Here is a 22,533-nt window from a genome sequence, read left to right on the forward strand (position 1 = left end):
TACTGAGATATAATTGATTTGATACATTTCTGTATTGCTACATGATTACCACCTAGGGAGAGAAGTTGACAATTTTGCAGTCCCAACAGAGATCACAGTCAGTACCATGAGAGGCTTTGAAGCTGTGATGATCTGTCAGTTATTTCGAGTTGGGATGAGGGGGTGGAGCCTTTAAACCTCCATCTTGATCAATTATTGGATAGAAGTCATCTCAGGAAAGGGACATTATATTGGGCAAACAGTTATCTTCATCCAAAGCAATCAGTGAAGGCTGTAGAAAATTCTTCATTTCTGAAAGAGGATCTGAGTGGCATACCACAGTGTCTACTGAAGTTTTCCCCTGGTGCCACTCTGATAGACATTTTTTGTAAAAGTTTTTATAGTAGTAATGCCAGTATTTTATGGACATTTCTTCCTGGGGAGTAAAAACCAAGGTGTTTAGAGCAGTTATTTTCTCTGTACATCATGTCCAGTCAGCACATTGAACCAGTATGATGACACTGAGATGGAGAGAACATTAAGGTTTTCTATATAATGGATTAAGATGTAAGCCAGAGAGTTAATGAAGTCCTGAGGCAAGATGAGGAAGGTATATTGCTGGCCCTGCCTGTTAAAGGCAAATTGTTTCTGATGATGTAATTTACAAGAAAAGAGAAAGGGAAAAACGTTTTTCCAGATTAATAGCTGCATACTAGCTATTCATTTCTCCTCCAGAAATGAAAACATATCTATCAGGTAGAGCAGCTGCAGTTGAGTTCATGCTAATTAAGTATATAATGATCTACTATTATTCTTTAATATCTATCTTCTGCACAGGCAAAGAAACAAAGTGATGTGTTAAAACTTACCATGTTTTCTACATTCTTAGTGGAATTAATCTCTACAATCCTTTGAAGGATGGGGCATTTCTTTAATTTACTATTCTGATAGGTTCAATCAACAAAGACATACATGATTATATTTTCTTCTATTGCTGATGAATCTATTTTAATAAGTTTATATATTTATTTACTTATTTAATTAAGGTACATAAAATATCAAATGCTTCATGAATTTGCCTGTCATCATTGTGCAGATGCTGCTAATTTCTGTTTTGTTCCAATTTTAGTGTATGTGCTGCTAAAGCAAGCAGGCTGAAGGTTTAGATGAGTGGAATTATAGGGAGAGGAGTAGACAAAGAAGAGAAGGGTATATTCTTTGGCTGAGTCAATAAATGAATTATCACTTCTACTTTTCCAGAAAATATAATATCTTTTGTTTTTGGTAAACAGATCCTTGAATAAATTGTAATATGTCCTTAAAGAGGTACTTGAAAATGAGATGTGTAAAGTTAGGCCCTTCCAAGAAGGTAGATAACAATCTGAGGCAGTAAAGCTCTACGTTATGTTTATATACGATTGAACACACCCAAGTATGGTGTCCAGCTGTGAAGTAGGATTTATTTAACTATAATATTTGAGCATGGCTATGAAAAAGTTCTTAGATATTCATTCAGCCAATATTTATTGAGTACTTATTATGTATGGGCCATGCAGACTAGGTTTGGAAATTCATTGGTAAAATGTAAACTCTGGTCATCAAATGAAAATTGAGGGGAAGAAGTGGGCTGATGGTATAGATCAGTGAGATCACATTTCTTCTAAATGGTTAGAGAAGAACTCATCTGTACTCCTACAAGATTTGAAGACATTAAATGAAACAGAGAAAACATGAACATCGAGTATAGTTTGAACAGTATCACAACACTTTTCTCTAGGAAAAAGGATTGGCGACCATGGTAAAACCTTGAGATTATAATGATGTTTCCCCACTGGACTGAAGTATCCTCCCCTTATTTAAGCTACAGACACTGTAGATAATTCTCTATAGTTAAGTTAGATTAAAGTGTTAGTTTAAAAATGTAGTAAATATAAAAACAATGAAACTGGAGAAATAGGAAAAGCTGAATCATAAAAAAGGCTTTTGGGGCTTATAAGGAGTTTTTGGATTTACTATGAGGAAAGTGGAGATTAATTGAATAGATAGGAACAGTATGTTTAAATATTTGGTTTGGTGTAGAGTTTAAAATACAGGGGGTGTATACAAAACACCCTTCAGGGCTTTGCTGTACTAATTTAAGAATTGGAGGAGAGATGTGGATGATCTGAGTAAAATTTAAAATATTATTTATGGAGTTTGTATCCTTTCCACTAAAGACTCTTGGCCATCCTAGATCTCAGTACTGAGACCCATAAATAGCTTCTTATTTCCTTGAGTAGAATCTGTATCACCATCACTTCCCATCAAATACAGGGAATCCTTGGGCAGAAAGTAGAGAGCTGCCTTTCGCTCTGGTAGGCATACCTGATAGTCAGGTATGGTCTGTGCCAGAGCCTTCCTCTTACAGTTGAGTATAGGAACCTGTCAAGGAAACAAGACCCTCTCCTCGCATGTGGGCATGGATGGAATAGAAGAGTATGACACTTAGCGATTTCTTTCTATACAGTCAGGTAGAGGGTTTAAAAGTTTATATAGATCTATGTGCATGTTCATAGGGAGACATGCGCCTATGGTGAAAAGACAAGAGAAAAGAGACAGTGTGGAGAAGGTAAACTTAATCACTTTGATGAAAACTAGTCAGATGGCACATATAGAAATGTGTGAAAAAAGCAGAAAATATTGGGGAACAAACACCTGATGGCAGGTAAGATGCTTTTGAAAGGCACTCACATTGCTAGCCTAAAGTCTATATAATAAGCAGAAACATAGCATAGGTGCACTTTTATCTCCTGCAACAAAAGTTTGTTGGAACTTAGTTATCTGAGTACAGTGTTTGGTCTGAAGACTGTGATAATGCAAGAGCAAGAACATAAAGGAGGAAGAAGTGTTTTTTTTTTTTCACTTTCTGCAAGTTCGTGGCCTTAGAGTCAGCTTCCTGACAACAAGCTTTTAAATTCTTGACATCTGTGCTCATTTCTTCATTTCTGAAGGCATAGATTTTACTAAACCAGCATATTTTTCATTACTCTGTATCTTTCATAATCACTGTCTCGCTCACACACACATATATCACCTCATTACAAGGTACCATATCTGGATATCTCTGAGCAAATTAACTTATCTATGCAAATACTAACCTCTCGATGCAACATATTTATATTAATTTTCCTGCTTTTGATCAGCTTTGATATTCTTGGAGGTATGTGTTTGTGAATGTAAGAAAGAATATCAACAAAGAACATTTACATTAGAGACAAAAGTTAATATTGGCATTATGTCCCATTAAAAAATTTATGCCAAAGCTCTTCTTTTCCTCCCAAGAAAGTATCTGCAACTTAGAACTAATGATATTTCCATCCCCCACTTCCACCCATTAAAATAGCACTGAACTCATAGAAGCACAGAATGGATTGGCGAGTGCCCGAGATTGGGGGTCAGGGAGCTGGGGGAAAAGTGTGAAGTTGGTCAAAGGTACAAACTCCTAGTTGTAAGTTCAGCAGAGGTAATGTAGAACATGGTGACTATAATGAACAATACTGTATTGCGTTTTTGAAAGTTGCCGAAAGAATAGACCTTAAAAGTTCTCATCATGAGAGAAAAATTTGTAACTATGTGAAGTGATGGATATTAACTAAACTTATTATGGTAATCATTTCATAATATATACATATATCAAATCATTATGTTATACATCTTAAACTTATATAATGGCATATGTCAATTATATCTCGATGAAACTAAACAGGAAAAAAATAGCACTGGATGCTTCTACTAAGGAAAATTCACTTTGGATGGTCACTTGTGCCAACTACTCATAGGGATGGCTAGTAGAAGATGGGAGCCCTTGACCCCACGTAACGGTGAGGTCTACTAGACATGTCACATATTTCTAGTTTCATTTTCCTTTTTTGGAAAAATGTGAAACTAATAAGTATCTCACAATGTTGTTCAGAGAATCTTAATATATAAATGTTAGGAAAGCACTCTGAAATACATGAAATGTGGCTGAAACCTAAACAAATCAGTGAATCTCAAGTCATCAGTCGCAGCTGATCGTTCAGGGATGGAGGGATGGATGAGTGGCAAGTAACTTAGGTTGAGCCAATCAGACTGAAGCCTAAAGCTTTTGAATTTAAATAAGGAGAAGAGAGTCACTGTTCACGTTACATGTACTTGAGGAAGAATTTAGCTCAGGATTGAATGGCAGCCATTTTGGATTATGAAAGGCAAAACTTGTTGAAAATAGAAGCATTATCAAAGAAGCAGAGGCAACCAATGGAAAGGATAAAGCAGAGGCAAGCAATGGAAAGGATAAATTGCTTTGATCCCATCATTTAAACTATAAGCCCAAGCTTCATCTGAAGATAGCTCTTCCTCTAAACTTCCCAGGCACAGGAGATAATACATTTCCATTATTATTTTAGACAGTTTGAGATTTTTTTCCCTGCATATACAATTGAAAGTACTACTTCCAGTACAATGTTGTACAAACACAAGGTATTTAAAAAATTAGAATAGTGACTGAAACAGTGATAGGGGCATTCATCTTAAAAATATTTTTGTATTAGTAATGGGAGTTGTTATGTATAACAATAATGAAGATTAGCAATAAAAATAATGATTACTTATGCCTTCAGGTTCTAGATGAATGTGTCATAACCATGGGGGCCTGAGCCTGGCTTCCAACAGAACCAAGTTTAACTTTCTCTTTCCCAGCTGCCACAATGCTCCTTCTTAATCACCAACACCTACAAACACGTGGTGTGTGTCCTTACTGAAGACCCAGCTCTTAAACTCGTCCCCGTTGACATTTAGACAACCCATGCTTCTCTTATTCACCATTTAAAACCCTCTCTCATGTCTGAGCTCCTTCACAGGCAATCAGAAGGGGTACAGTCACATTTAGGCACGCGGTTTTGACTCATTTTCTTAGATAAGTCCTGGAGAATTGGTCCTCTGGGGTTAATCACTCCTTTCCACTCCCCATACTCCTCCATGCCTACAATTTCTCAATTTCCATGAATCCTTGAAGTTTTTCTGAACTCAAAGTACTTTGAAGTCTATGGAGAGTCTCTGCATTTTTGCAAGGGTCCCAAAGCAGAAGTTTATTGTAGTACCTTGTTCAGTCATCAACACCACATTGCTTTATGGTGATTATTGACAGCTATTTCCCCCATGGGTTCTGTCTTCACTTCATCCTGCTGAAATCTTGGCTTATTTCTCTCCCACATTCTTCAGAAGGGAAGAACAACTGCTCCCCGTTCTCCGCTCATAACGACATGGCTTAGACACGAAAGCATGACTCAATTCTCACTCAGTCTGCTCTTTCTTCAGCTGAATCATCCCCATTCCCACTTGACTGAGAAAGCCCAGTCTATTTTTAAGGCACTTTTGGCAACAGAGAAATTAGAAGAATAATCTCACCCATTGCTCTGTATCTGGGCAGGATCACTTCCTACCTGGCAGAGCAATTTTCTTTCTTCTTTTGCAGCACTAGGATCCTCAAGGAGAGGGAATGAGTCCCAGGCATCCCTTGTTCTGTTCCTTCAGATGGCCACTAAAGCCCTCCTGCCAAGTTGCTTACATTCTTCCCTTGGGTGTGCAATAAAGGGAAGCTTCCTGTGCCTGTCTTCTAACACTCTTAACATACATGTGGAGAGAAATTTTATTTAAAGGAAACAAATTCTGTGTGCTCTAAGAGCTAACAGAATTTAATGTATGGGAAAGGCTTTACATCTACCCTGAATCTGTTGCCACTGTTCAGTTCCTGAGATGGTGGAAGTGTTTATTACAGTTCATTTGGGGGAGGATGATACAAGGTGGAATGAAACCAAATGGTGCAATACTTACGATGAAATCAAAGATCCTAATAGTTAAGACTAGTAGATTTGAGATCATCTAATTGGATATCCCCATTCCTCATTCATTCTTTTATTTAATAAACAGAGTGACTCATTCATCAGGTACTGTGAGGCTTGAGGATGCCATATTGAACAAAACAGACAACAGTGCTTTCCCACATGAAGCTTACATCCCATTAAGGAGTAAAAAAGCAATAAACAAGTAAATATAGAATGTTGAATAATGTAAGTTGTGTAGAGAAAAATGATAGCAGGAAAGGGGGTATGGACTGTGGGGCTGCTATAGTTGGAAGTAGATGAAGACTGAAGCTGAGAGACAGAAAGAGACTTATTCAGGGTCGGGCAGCAGTTTAGGGCCATGATGAGGCAAGAACTAAGGTTTCTTACTCTCAGTCCTGTGCTCATTTCTCTGTGCCTTCTGCATGTGCCAAGATCAGATATCAGCTTCATGAAAGTAACTGCATCCCAATCCACAATGATGAAAGTCAACAGGGAGAAATCCTGAACAATGCACCTTTCTTAGAATATGGGTACATTAACCTCCATTTTGATAATAGTGTAACTATTGAATTTATAGGTAAAAATGTGGATTGGTAGGATATGAAAAGAGCATAGCTGTGCCTTAATTTGCAACTTCTAAGAAGAAATAATACAGTATAATGCCTTCAAGAACAGACCCATAGATCAATGGAACAGAACAGAGAGCCCAGATATAATAAACACACACATATATGGTCAATTAATATACAATAAAGGAACCATGAATATACAATATGGAAAAGACAGTCTTTTCTATAACTGGTGTTGGGAAAAACTGGACAGCTACATGCAAGAGAATGAAACTGGATTACTATTGAACTCCATACACAAAAGTAAACTCAAATGGATCAAAGACCTGAATGTAAGACATGAAATCATAAAACTCTTAGAAGAAAACATAGGCAGAAATCTCTTGAGCATAAGTATGAGCGATTTTTTCTTGGATACATCTCATTAGGCAAGAGAAACAAAATCAAAAGTGAACAAGTAGGACTACATCAAACTAAAAAGCTTTGTACAGCAAAGGACACCATCAACAGAATGAAAAGGCAACCTACGGTATGGGAGAATATATTTGTAAATGATTTATCTGATCAGGGTTTAACACACAAAATACATAAAGAACTCATACAACTCAACACCAAAAAACCCCCAAATAACCCTATTAATAAATGGGTGGAGGACCTGAACAGACATTTTCCAAAGAAGAAATACAGATGGCCAACAGGCACATGAAAAGATGCTCCACATCACTAATCATCAGGGAAATGCAAATCAAAACCACCATGTGCTATCACCTTATACTAGTCAGAATGGCCACTATCCAAAAGACAAGAAATAACAAGTGTTAGCAAAGATGTGGAGAAAAGGGAAACTTCCCACACTGTTGGTGGGAATGCAAATTGGTGCAGCCACCTGTGGAAAGCAGTATGGATATTCCTCATAAAACTAAAAATAAAAATATCATTCTACCCAGTAATTCCACTTTTAGGACTTTACCAGAAGAAAATAAAATCCCTGATTTGAAAAGACACTATGTTTGAAAATATCCCTATGTTTTTCACTGCATTATTTATTAGGGCCATGATATGGAAGCAACCTAAGTGTCCATCAATAGATGAATGGATAATGAAGAGGTGGTACACATACACAATGGAATATTATTCAGCCTTTAAAAAAGAAATCCTGTCATTTGCCACAAGATGGATGGTCTAGAGGGTATTATGTTAAGTGAAATGAGCCAGGTGGAGAAAGACAAATACCATATGATTTCACTTATTTGTGGAATATGAAAACAAAGCACAACAGAATGAACAAAATAGCTGTAGACTCATAGATACTGAGAAGTGACTAGTGGTTACCATGGGGGAAAGGCTGGGGTAGGAGGGTGGGGTGTGTGAGGGGCACAAAAATTCTCAATCACAACATAAGTTGGTCACAGGGATCGTAGTACAGCATGGAGAATATAGCCAATGATTCTGTAACATCTTCCTATGTTGACAGATAGTAACCACAATAGTAATGGTGAAGATTTAATAACACGGGTAGCTACAGAACCACTGTGTTATATATTTGAAACCAATACAAGATTGTGTATCAATACTTCAATAAAAAAAAGAAATAATATAATGCCTTATGATATATATGATTTACAGTTTACAAAGCATTCTTTTATTATCTGATCTTCATGACAATAACCTGAGAGAAAAGCAGCCTTTACATTAGTATTTCCATTTTGAAAAGATGAGGAAATTGAGGCCCATAGAGAGAGAGTGTTAGAGTTCACACAGTAGTAAGTGGCCTCCATGGCTGGGACTAAGTTACTCTCCCCTAATCAGTCTGATTGAGGTATGGCACGGGCACAAGTAAGGTCCCCAAGGGTGGTAACACATGCAGCCATTTGCCTTGTTTGCTTCCATGCACAGAAATCATCTGCTTGCATGTGGTTGTTTACTGGTGACCAAGTATAGTCATAGTAAAGCCAATAACAAGGGAAAGTTCTATTAAGGAATGGAAAGTTGTAATAATGAATGGAAAGTTGTAACAATGAATTTTATTTTGTCATGTGCTGAATAACTTAGAAGTTTTCTTATAACATTTTTACAAAACATGTTTTGTTTCATTGGAATTGTTTGGAGCCATTTGCTCTCCAAGTTCAGGTCTCCCATCATTGCCCTATATGGAAATATGTCCCCATGGCCACAGACTGAGGGAAGATGGATCAAGTGGAGGTATCTTCCTTTGCTGCCCCCATACTATTCATTCCAATCCTCACACCAGCAAAGAGATGAGTATTAGGGGAATGGTCATGCCAATCAGCTGATAATAAAACAGTCATTTTGGAAGAGATCTTAGCAAGCACTGAACATCAGCCTTCTCCACCCCTAGAAGACTCATGTCATTAATTTGCTTTGGTTTATAAAGACTGTGAAGTTAGTTTACATTTCCTGAGGCCTTAGGAGCTTTGCATATGTTAGAATAGGCAGCAGAATAGATGTTGAGCAAGGGCTAGAAACTGGTTGCACATTGAAAATTCACTTGGAATAGTGCCTGAGAATACAAACTGACTCCCAGGTAATTGAGACTTACAATTGTTTCCTGAGAAAATACTGTTTTCCTGTGTATTACAATCAGCACGATCTAAGGAATTAATAAACCTCAGCAGTGGAAGAGGTTTGAGACATCATTTGTAACAGTAATAGTTTCAAACCCTTCTGTGACAATAAGTGCAAGGCACTGTTCTCTTCTCTTTACATAGAATAACTCATTTAATACCCACAGCAAGCTTATTAAGTGAATACTATTATTATTGAACAAGATGATCTTAACATTCCCCTCAACTTAATTAAATTTTAGGCAGGGTTTTTTCTGACTCTAGGTACCTGACCTCCATTTCCTGCAACATTTTCGTCAGAAAACCTGCCATTGCAAATTCTTCCTCTGCCCTTTTGAGATGGGTAACTTGTCTAAGGTGGCCACATTCTAGTTCTACCTGTTGCTGACGTACTGATGCTGTTAAGTAAGGGCTTTTTGTCTCTTGGATCCTGGCTCGAATAACCATTGCTATGTTATAAGCACTTTTACACCATTATTTCATTTCATCCAACCCACTATACTAGGACAAGTATTTGTATCTTTACTTTGTAGTTGAGAACTTTGGGAGGTTAAACACCTTGCCTAAACCACACAGATGGCTAGTGAATGAGCCAAGGAAATGTATTTTTTTCCATGAATTTGGGGCCCCAAAATTTAGGGTTCAAATCCTCACTGCACTCTGGAGCTGTGATTCTAACTAGAGTCAGGTACCTGGGAAGGGTTAACTCAAAATAACCACCCAATATTCAGACTTTAGCAACTCTGGAAGCCTATACCCTTTCCAAGTACCTCTGGTCCCTCCTCCCCCATTCCAATAGTATCTCACCCCCATCCCCACCCCCACCCCTACCGCTGCTGCGCAGCAACCTCCAGAGGCCTATAGCTCGGGAAAGCCACCTCCTAAAGCCCTCTCTGCCCACATCCCTGCCCTCTGAACAGCTCCCTGCAGTGGCCCTGGCTTTCCCTAGCCTCGTCTTCGAATTCACTTAGGAGCTCCAATCCGTGTGTGATCACTTGCCAGGTTGCCTTGTGGGGCCGCCAGTGTGAGCTCCGGCCTGGTTTCTGCGGATGTCCTACTCTAAGGCTGGCCTCTCTCCCTTACAAAGGGCTCCTAGGCAACCCAGGGTCACAGTGGGGACAAGAAGATGGACGGGGGTAGTTGAGGCAGAGATAAAGCAGCGCTGAAAAGGTGTCGGTGAAAGAGGATCGTGGAAATGCTTGGTCAGCACAGAGAACAGATCTAATAGAAAAAAATGTCCCCTTCATGGTCATGGGACTCGTGCTCCAGCCCCGGGTGCCAGCTGCTGATCTCTGTCACGTTCCTTTCCTGTCTCTGGGCTTTTTTCTTTTCAGGGGGACAACTGGGCTAGTCCTTTCAAGATGTGACATTCTGTGGTTCTAAGGCCTCAGCGATCCCAGGGGTGTAGCAACTCCGTGTTTGAAGGGCAGCGCGGTTTGTGAAGAGTTCAGGAGGGATCTGGGGGCATCGTGAGACCATGCTCGCCTTAGCGAGCCATGCACTGCAGCGCCCGCTCTGTCATCCGCCGCCGATAGCAGGACCTGTGGGTTGGCCTAGGGGACAGTTAGTGGCTGTGCCGCGGCGACCAGCCTGGGAGCATCGCGCCCCACCTCAGACAACACCGGACGGTCTGTGGCTGCTGAAGTGGGCAGAGGATGCCGGTTCCCCTTGGTAGCTGGCGGGGAGCAGGTGGAGCCCCTGTGGATGCTGGAGACGGCTTAGAGTCAGGCAGGAAACTGTAGTTCTCCATCTAATAATAGAATCTTATCCAAATGATTCGGATTACCCTAGGAGTTCTTCAGAATCTGCCTGGGAAGCACCAGGAGACACAATGCATTGTTCCCCGCCCCCTCAGGTACTGCCTGTGCAGATCCCTCCCACAGAGCTGGAGGAGGTTATCCTGTCCGGACCCTGCTGCACAATGATATCCCGTCCAGACACGCTCCCTGGAAGCCTTCCCTTCCTCATTCCTGTATCTAATCTGGTGAAACTGAATGTGGGGATTGTCCCTTTCTGCAGCCCCAACCCATTTTCTCAAGGAGCTGCTGTCAATTGTGTGTCCCTTAGTCCTTTTAGATGACATAATCTCAGAGCCTTACCGTACTCTCTCATGACCATGATGGCTTTAACATTTCTCAGTTTGACTAAAGTTCGGATAGTTTCTATAACTCCGGGGTGAAAATCCTGGGGCAAGATACCTTTGAAACTAAAATCAGTCAAAGGAAGAAATAAAGTGGGAGAAACCCATTTATTTCTTACAAGCAGTGGTCCCGCGTCTCTCGACCAGGCTGCAGAAGAAGAGAGCTCCTCCCAACCTCTCCGGTTCAGATAAGCCCTCGCTCGCCCTTCTAACTCCCTGATGGTATGAAGATGGACTACTTCTCTCCATCCCTTGGAAACACCTATTGATATGGAGATACACTAAGGCCAGGAGAGAGATTCAGGAAATACTGCGATTTTACCCACAATTTCTTCCTGACTCTAGGCCCTGACTTCCAATTTCTTAGAGAATTTGCTTTAGAAAGCTTGCTATTCTAAGTCCTTTCTCTGTCTCTTAGAGCAGTAAATCTCCTGGCCTCATTTCAGTTTAACAATCCTGGAAAGTCTTTCTCTAGCACCTGAGAATCATTTCTCTGAAATGCAAACATCAAAGAAAATAGTGTCCACAGTTTCTGTGGAAGGGTAGGAGCTGAACTTCAGTGGGGCCCCCTGCTCCAAACTGTAAAACTACTGCCTGTCATGACGATGCCAGAAAGTTTACTTTTCTTTGGGCAAGGCCAATTAGCAAACACAGGTGGTCTAAGATTCCTCATTCCAGCTCTTAAACTCTCCAGCTTTTTGTTTCTACCTCACCAGGCAACTAGAATTGGTCTATGCTCTGTGCTCCTTTCCCTCTTGTTGGCGGTAGTATTAGAATAAAATCAGCCTCTGTCTGCTCATCATACCTGTTATGATTTGTTTCTTTAACACTCATGGTTGTCCTTTCCCTCAAATCCCTCTCTTTTCGTTTTTGCCATCTTGCAATTTATTGGGCAGCTGAGTAATAGATTGCTGGAAGTGTGTGTGTGTGTGTGTGTGTGTGTGTGTGTGTGTGTGTGTGTGTTTGTGTGTGTGTGTGTGACCTCTCCCACTCTACTAAAATTTTCTTGAGGGAAGAATGTGTCTAAGATGCTTTGTACCACATATTGTCTGATAGAGCAATGTAGGTGCTCAAGCCGTGTTTGTTGATAAAACATTCTCCTCCAACACAAACTATGACAATTAATTCTCTTTGAAAACATGCCAATGTTTTTATTTGTATTGTTTTCTGCCAGCAGAAAATACTTTGAATTTTTCACAATGGCCAAGAAGAGGAATCTTGAATCCCATTCACCTTTTTTCCTGTGAAGACACAAAGTTTGGGATAGAGGGAGCAGCTGGTTTTTAAGGGGGAGGCCTCAAACAGATCTGCTCAAGAAGAAAAACATGATCCTGGTGTTGCAGAATACTTTTTGGAACTTAACTGGGAGCACATAGAGGCAAGTAGATGCTCAGAAGGAACCCCACTGAGGGTTGCACCAAGGTTTCAGAGTCTGAATGTGGGATTTCTCCTTTCTCATTTAGATTGAGCTCTTTGAGAGTATTCTAGTAGCACTCCTTGTTCCCCAAACTTGACCATCCTTAAATCTTCTAACTGCACTAGACAGTGCCCATGCCTGGGAGAAAATTAAATCTTTGTCCAGTTTATCACTGTCCCTGTCATGTATTACAATGCTCACATGGTAGAGAAACCAGTGCACAGAGAAATGAAGTGATGTGTGACGGTCTTTGTGCATGCAATTTATGACAGCATCAGGATGTAGATTCCAAGTCTCTCAATCTGATCCTCTTTCCGGTGCACCATGCTGCCTTTCTCTTACTGAGTTCAGAGGTTTGTAGGGCCAGAGAGTAGGAGCTGGATGTTGGGGACAGCTCAACCTCTTGCAAGGGGAAGACAGAATTAGGCTCTTCTACGATGCCACTGCTGTCAGAGCATGTGCCATTGGGGTGGTGGAGAAAGCCTGCAATGGGAATTAAAAAGAAACACATGTATTTTTGAGAAAACTGTGGGTAGTGGCGTTGGTAGATACTTTCATACCACACCTGTTGAAATGTTTCTCACTACTGTAAGTAATAGTTCTCCTTATTAACAGCAGCAAGAGAGTCACATGACAGGGTCTCTGTTATGTTCACCGTAAAGTGGGATTCCTGGAAGAGTTCCCCTCATAATTTTTTATACTTATGAAAGTATCCTAACACTTTTATTCGTATTCCTTTATATGGATTGCTGAGCACTGCTGGAGAAAATGATAAAAGCCACTGCCAACTCACGTTCTGCATCTTCCATATTTGCCTTCCTTGTCACACTTGTTACTTCTAATGTATTTTGTTCTTAACAAAAGGGTCTTACTATTATTCACTTAATCACCCAAGAAACCTGAAAATTTCCCTGTTTCTTTCTTTTCCTTATTCCTTTATCCTCAAACACAAGTCTGATTCATCTTAGGTCTAGCTGTTGTACATAAGAAATATCTGAAAATCCCACTCTTGTGGTAGACTCTTTTTTTAAATTGAAGTATTGTTGATATACAATCTAATATTGGTTTCAAGTATACAGCACTGTGGTTTAACAGTTACCCATATTATTAAATCTCCCCCACCCCCACTAGTGCACTTACTATCTGTCACCACAGAAAGATGTTACAGAATCACTGACTATGTTCTCCATGCTGTACTACCGGCCCCATGACCAACTTACATTATGATTGAGAATTTTTGTGCCCCTTTAGACCCCTAACCCTCTCCATTCCCCTATCCCAATTCCTCTCCCATGGTAATCATCAGTTACTTCTCAGTGTCTATGAACCTATTGTTATTCTGTTCATTTTGTTCTGTTTGTTTTTAGATTCCACAAATAAGTGAAGTCATATGATAATTGTTTTTCTCCACCTGGCTTATTTCACTTAGCATAATACCTCTAGGTTGACCCATCCATGTTACTGCAAATGGCAGGATTTCTTACTTTTTTGTGGCTGAATAATAGTCCATTGTATATATGCACCACCTCTTCTTTATCTCATCTATTGACGGACACTTACTTTGATTCCATATCTTGGCTATTGTAAATAATATGGCAATAAGCATAGAGGGTTTTGTTTCTTCAGGTAATTCCTAGAAGTGGAATTACTGGGTTGAACGGTATTTCTATTTTTACTTTTATGAGGAACCTCCATACTACTTTCCACAGCAGTTGTACCAATTTACATTCCCACCAACAGTGTAGGAGGGTTCCCATTTCTCCACATCCTCTCCAACACTTGTTATTTCTTGTCTTTGGATAGTGGCCATTCTAACTTGTGTGAGGTGATAGCTCATTGTAGTTTCGAATTGCATTTCCCTGATGATTGGTGATGTGGAACATCTTCTCATGTGCCTGTTTGCCATCTGTATTTATTCCTTGGAAAAAATGACTCTTCAGGTCCTTTGGCCATTTTTAATAGGGTTATTTGTTTTTTGAGTGTTGAATTGTATGAATTCTTTATATATTTTGGATGTTAAACCCTGGTCAGATAAATCATTTATAGATATATTCTCCCATACTGTAGGTTGCCTTTTTGTTCTGCTGATGGTGTCCTTTGGTGTACAGAAGCTTTTTAGTTTGATGTAGTTCCACTTGCACATTTTTTATTTTCTCTCCCTTGCCCCAGGAAATGTGTTCAGGAAAAAATTGCTCATATTATGTTCAAGAAATTTCTACCTATGTTTTCTTTGAAGAGTTTTATGGTTTTGTGTTTTACTTTTGTGTATGGAGTTAGACAGTAATTCGATTTCATTCTCTTGCATGTAGCTGTCCAGTTTTCCTCACACCAGTTATTGAAGACACTGTCTTTTCCCCATTATATATTCATGGCTCCTTTATCATATATTAATTGACTGTATATGTTTGGGTTTATATCTTGGCTCTCTATTCTGTTACATTGACCTAGGGTTCTGCTCTTGTGCCAGTACCATACTGTTTTGATTACTGTAGCTTTGTAGTATAGCTTGAAGCCAGGGAATGTCATACCCCTAGCTTTGTTCTCTTTCTCTGGATTGGTTTGGCTATTTGGGGTCTTTTGGGATTCCACATGAATTTTAGGATTATTTGCTCTAGTTCATTGAAAAATGCTTTTGGTATTTTGACAGGGATTGCATTGAATCTGTAAATTGCTTTGGGCAGGATGGCCATTTTGATAATATTAACTCTTCCTGTCCATAAGCACGGGATATATTTCCATTTATTTGTGTTTTCTTTAACTTCTCTCTTGAGTGTTTTAAGTTTTCAGAGTACAGGTCTGTCACCTCCTTGGTTAGTTTTATTCCTAGGTATTTTATTCTTCTTGATGCAATTGTAAATGGAATTTTTATCCTGATTTCTCTTTCTGCTAGTTTGTTGTTAGTATACAGGAGTGCAGCAAATTTCTGTGTATTAGTTTTGTATTGTGCAACTTTGCTGAATCCAGTTATCCTAATAGTTTTTTTGGTGGAGTTGTTAGAGTTTTCTATATATAGTATCATACCTCCAAATAGTGATAGTTTTACTTCCTTACATATTTGGATGCCTTTTATCTCTTATCTTGTCTGATTGCATGGCAGGACTTCCAGGACTGTGCTGAATAAAAGTGACATTAGTGAACATCCTTGTCTTGCTCCTGATCTTAGTAGAAAAGCTTTCAGCTTTTCACCATTGAGTATGATGTTAACTGTGGGTTTAATGTATATGGCCTTTATTATTTGCGGTAAGTTCCTTCTAAACCCATTTTGTTGAGAGTTTCTAGCATGAATAGATATTGAATTTTGTCAAATGATTTTTTATCATCTATTGAGATGATCATGTGGTTTCCATCCTTTTGTTAATGTGGTGTATCACATTGATCAATTTATGAATATTATACCATCCTTGCATCCCTGGAGTAAATCCCACTTGGTCATGGTGGATGATCCCTTTGATGTATTTTTGAATTCCACTGACTAATATTTTGTTGAGGATTTTTACATCTATGTTCATCAGGGATATTGGTCTATAACTTTTTTCTCTTGAGTTGTCGTTGTATGGTTTTGGTATTAGAGTGATGCTGGCCTCATAGAATGAGTTTGGAAGTATTCCCTCCTTTTCTACATTTTGGAATACTTTAAGCAGTATGGGTATTAGTTCTTCTTTAAATGTTCAGTAGAATTCAGCTGTGAAGCCATCCGGTCCTGGAATTTTGTTTGTTGGGAATTTTTTGATTACCAATTCAATTTCATTTCTGGTAATTGGTCTGTTCAGATTTTCTGGTTCTTCCTGGGTCAGTCTTTGAAGGTTGTACTTTTCTAGGAATTTCTCCATTTCTTCTAGGTTGTCCAGTTTTTTGGCATATAATATTTCATAAAATTCTGTAGTAATTCTTTGTATTTCTATGGTATCTGTTGTGATAATTCCTTTTCTGTTTCTAATTTTGTTTATTTGTGTCCCCTTTTTTTTCAGGATAGGTCTGGCTAGGGGTTTAACTGTTTTGTTTATCTTCTCAGAGAACCAGCTCTTGGTTTCATTGATTTTTCTATTGTTTTATTCATCTCTATTTTATTTATTTCTGCCCCAACCTTTATTATGTCCCTCCTTCTACTAACTTTGGGTTTCATTTGTTCTTTTTCTAAATTCCTTAATTGTGAGTTTATACTGTTTATTTGGGATGTTGTTGTTTCTTGAGGTAGGGCTGTCTTGCTATGTACTTCCCTCTTAGAACTACTTTTGCAGTATCCTATGGATTTTGGACTGTTGTATTTTTGTTTTCATTTGTCTCCATGTATTGCTTGATTTCTGTTTTAATGTGTTCATTGATCCATTGATTATTTATAAGCATATTGTTTAGCCTCCATGTGTTTGTGGGATTTTTTGTTTTCTTCATGTAATTTATTTCTAGTTTCATAGCAATGTGGTGTGAGAATTTCCTTGATAAAATTTCAATCTTTTAAAATGTATTGAGGCTGTTTTTGTGGCCTAATATGTGATCTTTTCTGGGGAACATTCCATGTACACTTGAGAAAAATGTGTATCAATTTGCTTTTGGGTGAAATGTTCTGTAGATATCTGTTAAATCCATCTGATCTAATGTGTTGTTCAGCGTGTCTGTTTCCTCACTTATTTTCGGTCTGGTTGATCTGTCTATTGATGTAAGTGGTGTGTTAATGTCCCCTAATATAAATGAATTGCAGTCTATTTTCCCCTTTAGTTCTGCTAGTATTTGTTTTACATGTTTAGGTGCTCCTATGTTGGGTACAGATATTGTTGTTATCTCCTCTTGTTAGACTGATCCCTTTATCATAATGTCATGTCCATATGTCCATCTTTGTCTTATTACTTTCTTTGTTTTGAAGACTCTTTTGTCTGATATAAGTACTGCTACTCCTGCTTTTTTCTCCCTATTGTTTGTATAAAATGTCTTTTTTCCATCTCTTCACTCTCAGTTGATGTATGTCTTTAGGTCTGAAATAAGTCTCTTGTAGGCAGCACATAGGTGGGTCTTGTTTCAGTATCCATTCTGCCACCCTATGTTTTGATTGGTGCATTCAGTCCATTTACATTTAAGGTAGTTATTTATAGGTATGTAGTTATTGCCATTTTATTAATTTTTTTCTGGTTGTTTTTGTAGTTCCTCTCTTCCTCTCTCATACTCTTCTCTTGTTATTTGATGATTTGTTTAGTGTTGTGATTGGATTTCTCTGTTTTAATTTTTTGTGTATCTATTATAGGCTTTAGGTTTGTAGCTACCATAAAGTTCGTGGATAGTGTCCTAAATATATAAGTCTAGATTAAGTTGTTGATTGCTCTATTTCAAACACAATCTAAAATTACTTTTTCAATCTACTTTCTCCTCTACATTTTATGTGTTGCATGTAATAATCTGTATTTTTTTTTAATCCCTTGACTGATTTTGTGTATCATTGGTTTTACTACTTTTGTTTTGTTTTAATTTTATACTTGCTTGGTAAGTAATTGGTATAGTACTTTTTCTGTGGGTTTATTTTCATTGGTGAAAACTATTTAGGCTTAAGAACATTTCCATATACAGAAATCCCTTTAACATATCCTATAATGCTGGTTTAGTGGTTATTAATTCCTTCAGCCTTTGTTTATCTGGGAAACTTTTAACTTCTTCTTCAATTTTGAATGATAACCTTGCTGGGTAGAGGATTCTTGGTTGAACATCCTTTTGTTTCATTACATTAAATATTTTATGCCACCTCCTGCTGGCCTGTAAAGTTTCTGCTGAGAAGTCTGATGGGGTTTCCCTTATAAGTATTGTTTTCTTTCTCTCTGGCTGCTTTCAATATCCTCTCTTTATCCTTAATATTTATCATTTTAATTATTATATGTCTTGGGGTTCCTTTTGTTTGAGGCTTTCTGTGTTTCTAGGACTTGGGTGTCTATTTCTTTCCCCAGATTGGGGAAATTTTCAGCAATTATTTCTTCAAAGAGACTTTCTACTCCTTTGTCTCTTTGCTCCTTCTGGTACCCCTTTTATGCAAATATTGTTTCATTTAGAGTTGTCAGACAGCTCTCTTAGCATCCTCTCATTTCTAGAGATTTTTTTCTCTGTGCTCTTCACCTGTGTTGTTTTCCTATTCTCTAATTTCCAACTCATTTTCTCCTCTACTTGCAGCAATCTATTATTCATACTCTCCATTGTATATTTCATTTCAGTTACTGTATTCTTCAGCTCTGAGTGGCTTTTCCAACTCTTCTCTCTTTGTTGAAATCCTCCCTGAGATAGTTTGAGATAGTTGATGTTTTTCCACAGATCAGTGAGCTTATTTATGACTGTTTATAAATCTTTATCAAGATGCTGATCTCCATTTCATTTATCCCTCTTTCTGGTGTCTTATTGTGTACTTTTGTTGGGAACATATTCCTCTAACTCCTCATTTTGTCTGTGTTTCTGTGTTTCTTCATTTGTATCAGATGGATCTGCTATGCTTCATGGTCTAGAAAGTAATGGCTTTATGCAGAAGGCACCCTGTGGTACCCAGAAGCTCAAAACTCTTGCTGCCTGGTGCCTGATTCTCCTTTGTGATGGAGCCCTAGTTTTTGTTGGGAAGCTATTGGTGGGGCTGCCTTTCTATCCATCTGCTGGCAGTAGCCTACCTCACTCCTCCATGTGTGGCAGTTCACCTCAGCTGGCCTTTTGTGAGCTTAGCATCCATGCTTCTGTTGGGATTGTTGTGGGTGGGGCATTCCTCTGCCTGCCCTGCAGCGATGGCAGTGCTTCTGGGCTAACAGGGTGGGCATGGCTGGTGTGAAGCAGTGGGCTGGGCCACCAGTGAGCAGAAAGGAGCACTAAGAGCTGGCTCCTTCAGGTGTCTCCCCAGTTGGGCTGAGAGAGGGTGGAGAAAGCTGAGAAAGCCTCCCTCTACTTGCCAGGTAGGGAAGTCTGATGCTGCTGAGCCTATCATACTGGGTGGGCAGATGGATGGGTATGCAATGAAGTGCCTCAGGCCTGAGCCACCAATGCAGGGGATGGAGTGTTTGGTGCTCTCATGACCACCCAACCAGCCGGACTGAGGGAGGGCTGGAGAAGCATTTTTCATCCACCTTTTTTCCCGTTGAAAGAGCTCTGTCCAACTCTTGTCCCTCTGGCACCCTTCCTGCTACTTGTAAATCTTTCAAGCTGCTGCCTCTGTGTTGGGTCTCAGCAGGACCAATTGAATGTGCCTGTCTTCCACTAGCAACAGGAGTCTCAGCCTCCCAGAGTGCTCCAGCTCTGTCTGGTGTTCAGCCCCATTAATCACCAAAGGCTGATGTAATGTGGACTCTTGTCACCTCCCTGCTTTGTTCCTGTCCCTCCCACTTGTGGAATGGGATGGGGGAAGGGTTTGGGTCCTGATTGATCATGGCACTTCCACTTTATCCTTCTCTGTGTGGTCTTTTCTTCTCCGCCAGGTGTAGGTGGTCTGTTCGGCAGTCTTCAGGTCATTTCCAGGGTTAGCTGTATTTGTTGTAGTTGCTTCCTTGGGGTGTGTGTGGGAGGAGATGTCTACTTGCTTTCATACTCCAGCATCTTTTTTTCCCCTCCACCCTTGTGGTAGACTCTTCAGTGGTTTTCCTTAGTCCATTGGTTCCCTATTCTGTCCCTCTCTCCTACCTCTGCCAGGATGATCTTTCTACAAGGTAAATCTAATCAAATCACTTCCTTTGTAAATTTTTCAGTGGCTTCTTATCTTCCTAAATTAAAAGACTTAAAATAACAGAAGACCTTTGTTTTGTAATTTGATTTCTAATTATCCTTTCTGTTCTTAATTTTGATCTTCTCCCACCTGTTCCCTTTTGCCCACTAGTTACAATGTGTAGTTTCCAAAGACGTTATGATATTCCATTCCTCTCTGCCTTTGAACATGCTTTTCTCTCTACTAAGATACCAATGTCCTACTTCTTCTTTTTCTACTTCTCCCTACTATGCTTTCTCTGTTCAACCTTTACTCATTCATCATATTCACCTGGAATGCCATCCTCTGGGAGGTTCATTTTTCTATACTGCATGGAATTTAATGAAATTAACTCAAAGTAGTTGTTGCTTTTCCTTACATGTCTTCCATGAAACCATGAACTGCAAGTGAGAGTCCAGCTTGACCTGCAGAACACTCCTCTTGCTGGTGTGTTTATAAGAAGGTGAGCAAAATCCAACAGTGACAGACATAGCAAGGGTATCAGTGCTTAGCTCAAAGGCTTAGAGGACACAGTTAATGAAGGTCAAATCCAAGTCAGGTAGTGAGGCTTGCTCTGATTCACATCTAGTCTGAACTCCTACACACTCAGGGAAGTGTGTTCTCATGAAAAGAACATTCATTTGGGAGTCACTGGGAGTCGAGACCTGAGTTCTAGTTCTGATTCTGATACTAACTAACTACTTACATGATGTTGCTAAGTCATTTTCCTTCTTATAGTATCTATATAATATAAGACTTAATATGATATCTCTGAAAATTCTATATAATTGAGATAGAGCAGGAAAATGGGACAGGTCCTGCCATTGTAAAATCTACCTAGCCTTCAAAAAAAGACCAGTTTATTCTTTACTTTAATCTGTATGCTCTTCCTTTTCTTCCAGCCCCTTTATCAATTAAGTAACTTTGTAACCAGGATGAGAGCTAGAACTCTGAGATGTAAATGAACCTATGTGGATCAACACAGTCACCTAAATAACCCTGTTCTTAAGACAAAACTTCAAAGGAATTACCAACCACCTGTATACATCACTCCTTATGCCAGGCCCTACCCAAAAGACCCTATAAAACCTCAAACCCTAAACCCTTTAAGCATGCCCCCTCTCTGAGGCTGCCTGCACTCCAGTCTGAGTGTGTATCATTTTATATCAAATAAACTTTCTTGTTGCATAAGATGATTACTCCTGTCTCTGAACTCTTTTCCATGATAAAGACAAGAACTCTCCAACCTCCACCTCCAGTGGTGTCTTTATCACTTTGCTATTTCATCCAGCTTTCTAGTCTTAACATAGTCCTTTTCTCTCTCCCTGTTTTATTTCAGATTAGTAGGGAAGTGGAAGTTCTCGTTCTCAGAACATAAACTCACTCCATCCAGTGCTCTATAGCTCCCCCAAATCCTGGGGTGCTAGGGATATAATTCCCATGCACGCAGATTCAAGCAGACATTGGACACCAGGTAACCTTGGCTTCAGGAGTTGACAAGGGATTTGCCCTATGCTGAGCAGGAGTTCATTGAACTTTCCTTACTTCCTCTGTTCTTTGCTCTCTACTGCTTGCATGGCTGCTGCCATTCACTATCAATCTCACTTTAATGAATTCCTTCCTTACCTACACTCATCTGATCTGTTCGTGAATTCTTTTTCAATCATAGTCAAGATCCTCCTAGTACACAGGGAGAGACCTCCCCAGATGCAGCTACCTGGCAACATAATCACCAGAGGCCCTTTCTGCCTGAAGGGCTGGGTAAAGTAATGTGTATGCAGCTGGGGCCTCTGCTCAGCACATCTCAGGAGCAATTCTTTTACTGTAGGCTACATGAACACTGACACCTAAACTGTGTGGCTTGACCAGCTTGGGTATAGCCTTAGTAATCCATCAGAACATCTGAAATGTATAATTCAGAAAATGGGCATTAAGCAGTCCAGGTGGAGGTTATCCTTCTGCCTCCGCAGCTCTAAAGAATGGGGCAGTACAGATAAAGGGAAGGCCAAGGAAGAGAAAAGAAGATATGCAGAGGTATAATGGCAAATACAAATTAAAAATAAGATGCTTAATTTTCCCTGTTGCAATAGAGGTTTCTCCGTCCACCTTCTCCTTTTCTCAAAACATGTTTCTTTAGAAAACTTGTAAGTTGTCTCTTTGAAATGTATTTAAAAAAATTTAAAAGGCTAAATAAGCCTCATGCCACCTTTACAACCCAGAAATGTCTTTCTCAAGGATATGGAAGCCGTGGCTTTGAAATGTAACCATCAAGGGCCATAGTGCCCATATCTTCCAGTC

At 39.4% G+C, this 22,533-nt stretch overlaps 1 protein-coding gene and 1 pseudogene across 5 annotated transcripts in view; both read right to left on the reverse strand.

The window, feature by feature from the left end:
• Positions 1-1,030: 1,030 nt before the first annotated feature.
• LOC118927315 (U6 spliceosomal RNA) lies at positions 1,031-1,128 on the reverse strand (annotated as a pseudogene).
• Positions 1,129-12,259: 11,131 nt separating this feature from the next.
• The window catches only part of TESPA1 (thymocyte expressed, positive selection associated 1), a 38,721-nt gene continuing 28,447 nt past the window's right edge, over positions 12,260-22,533 (reverse strand). For all 5 annotated transcript variants that reach the window (XM_036915363.2, XM_036915364.2, XM_036915361.2 and 2 more), the window contains one exon: positions 12,260-13,034. In XM_036915363.2, the coding sequence (XP_036771258.2) occupies positions 12,826-13,034 (209 nt within the window). In that variant the 3' untranslated portion in view covers positions 12,260-12,825. The remainder of the gene's footprint in view (positions 13,035-22,533) is intronic.

This window comes from Manis pentadactyla, chromosome 10 (genome assembly GCF_030020395.1).
Source record: "Manis pentadactyla isolate mManPen7 chromosome 10, mManPen7.hap1, whole genome shotgun sequence".
NCBI classification, from domain to species: Eukaryota; Metazoa; Chordata; class Mammalia; order Pholidota; family Manidae; genus Manis; species Manis pentadactyla.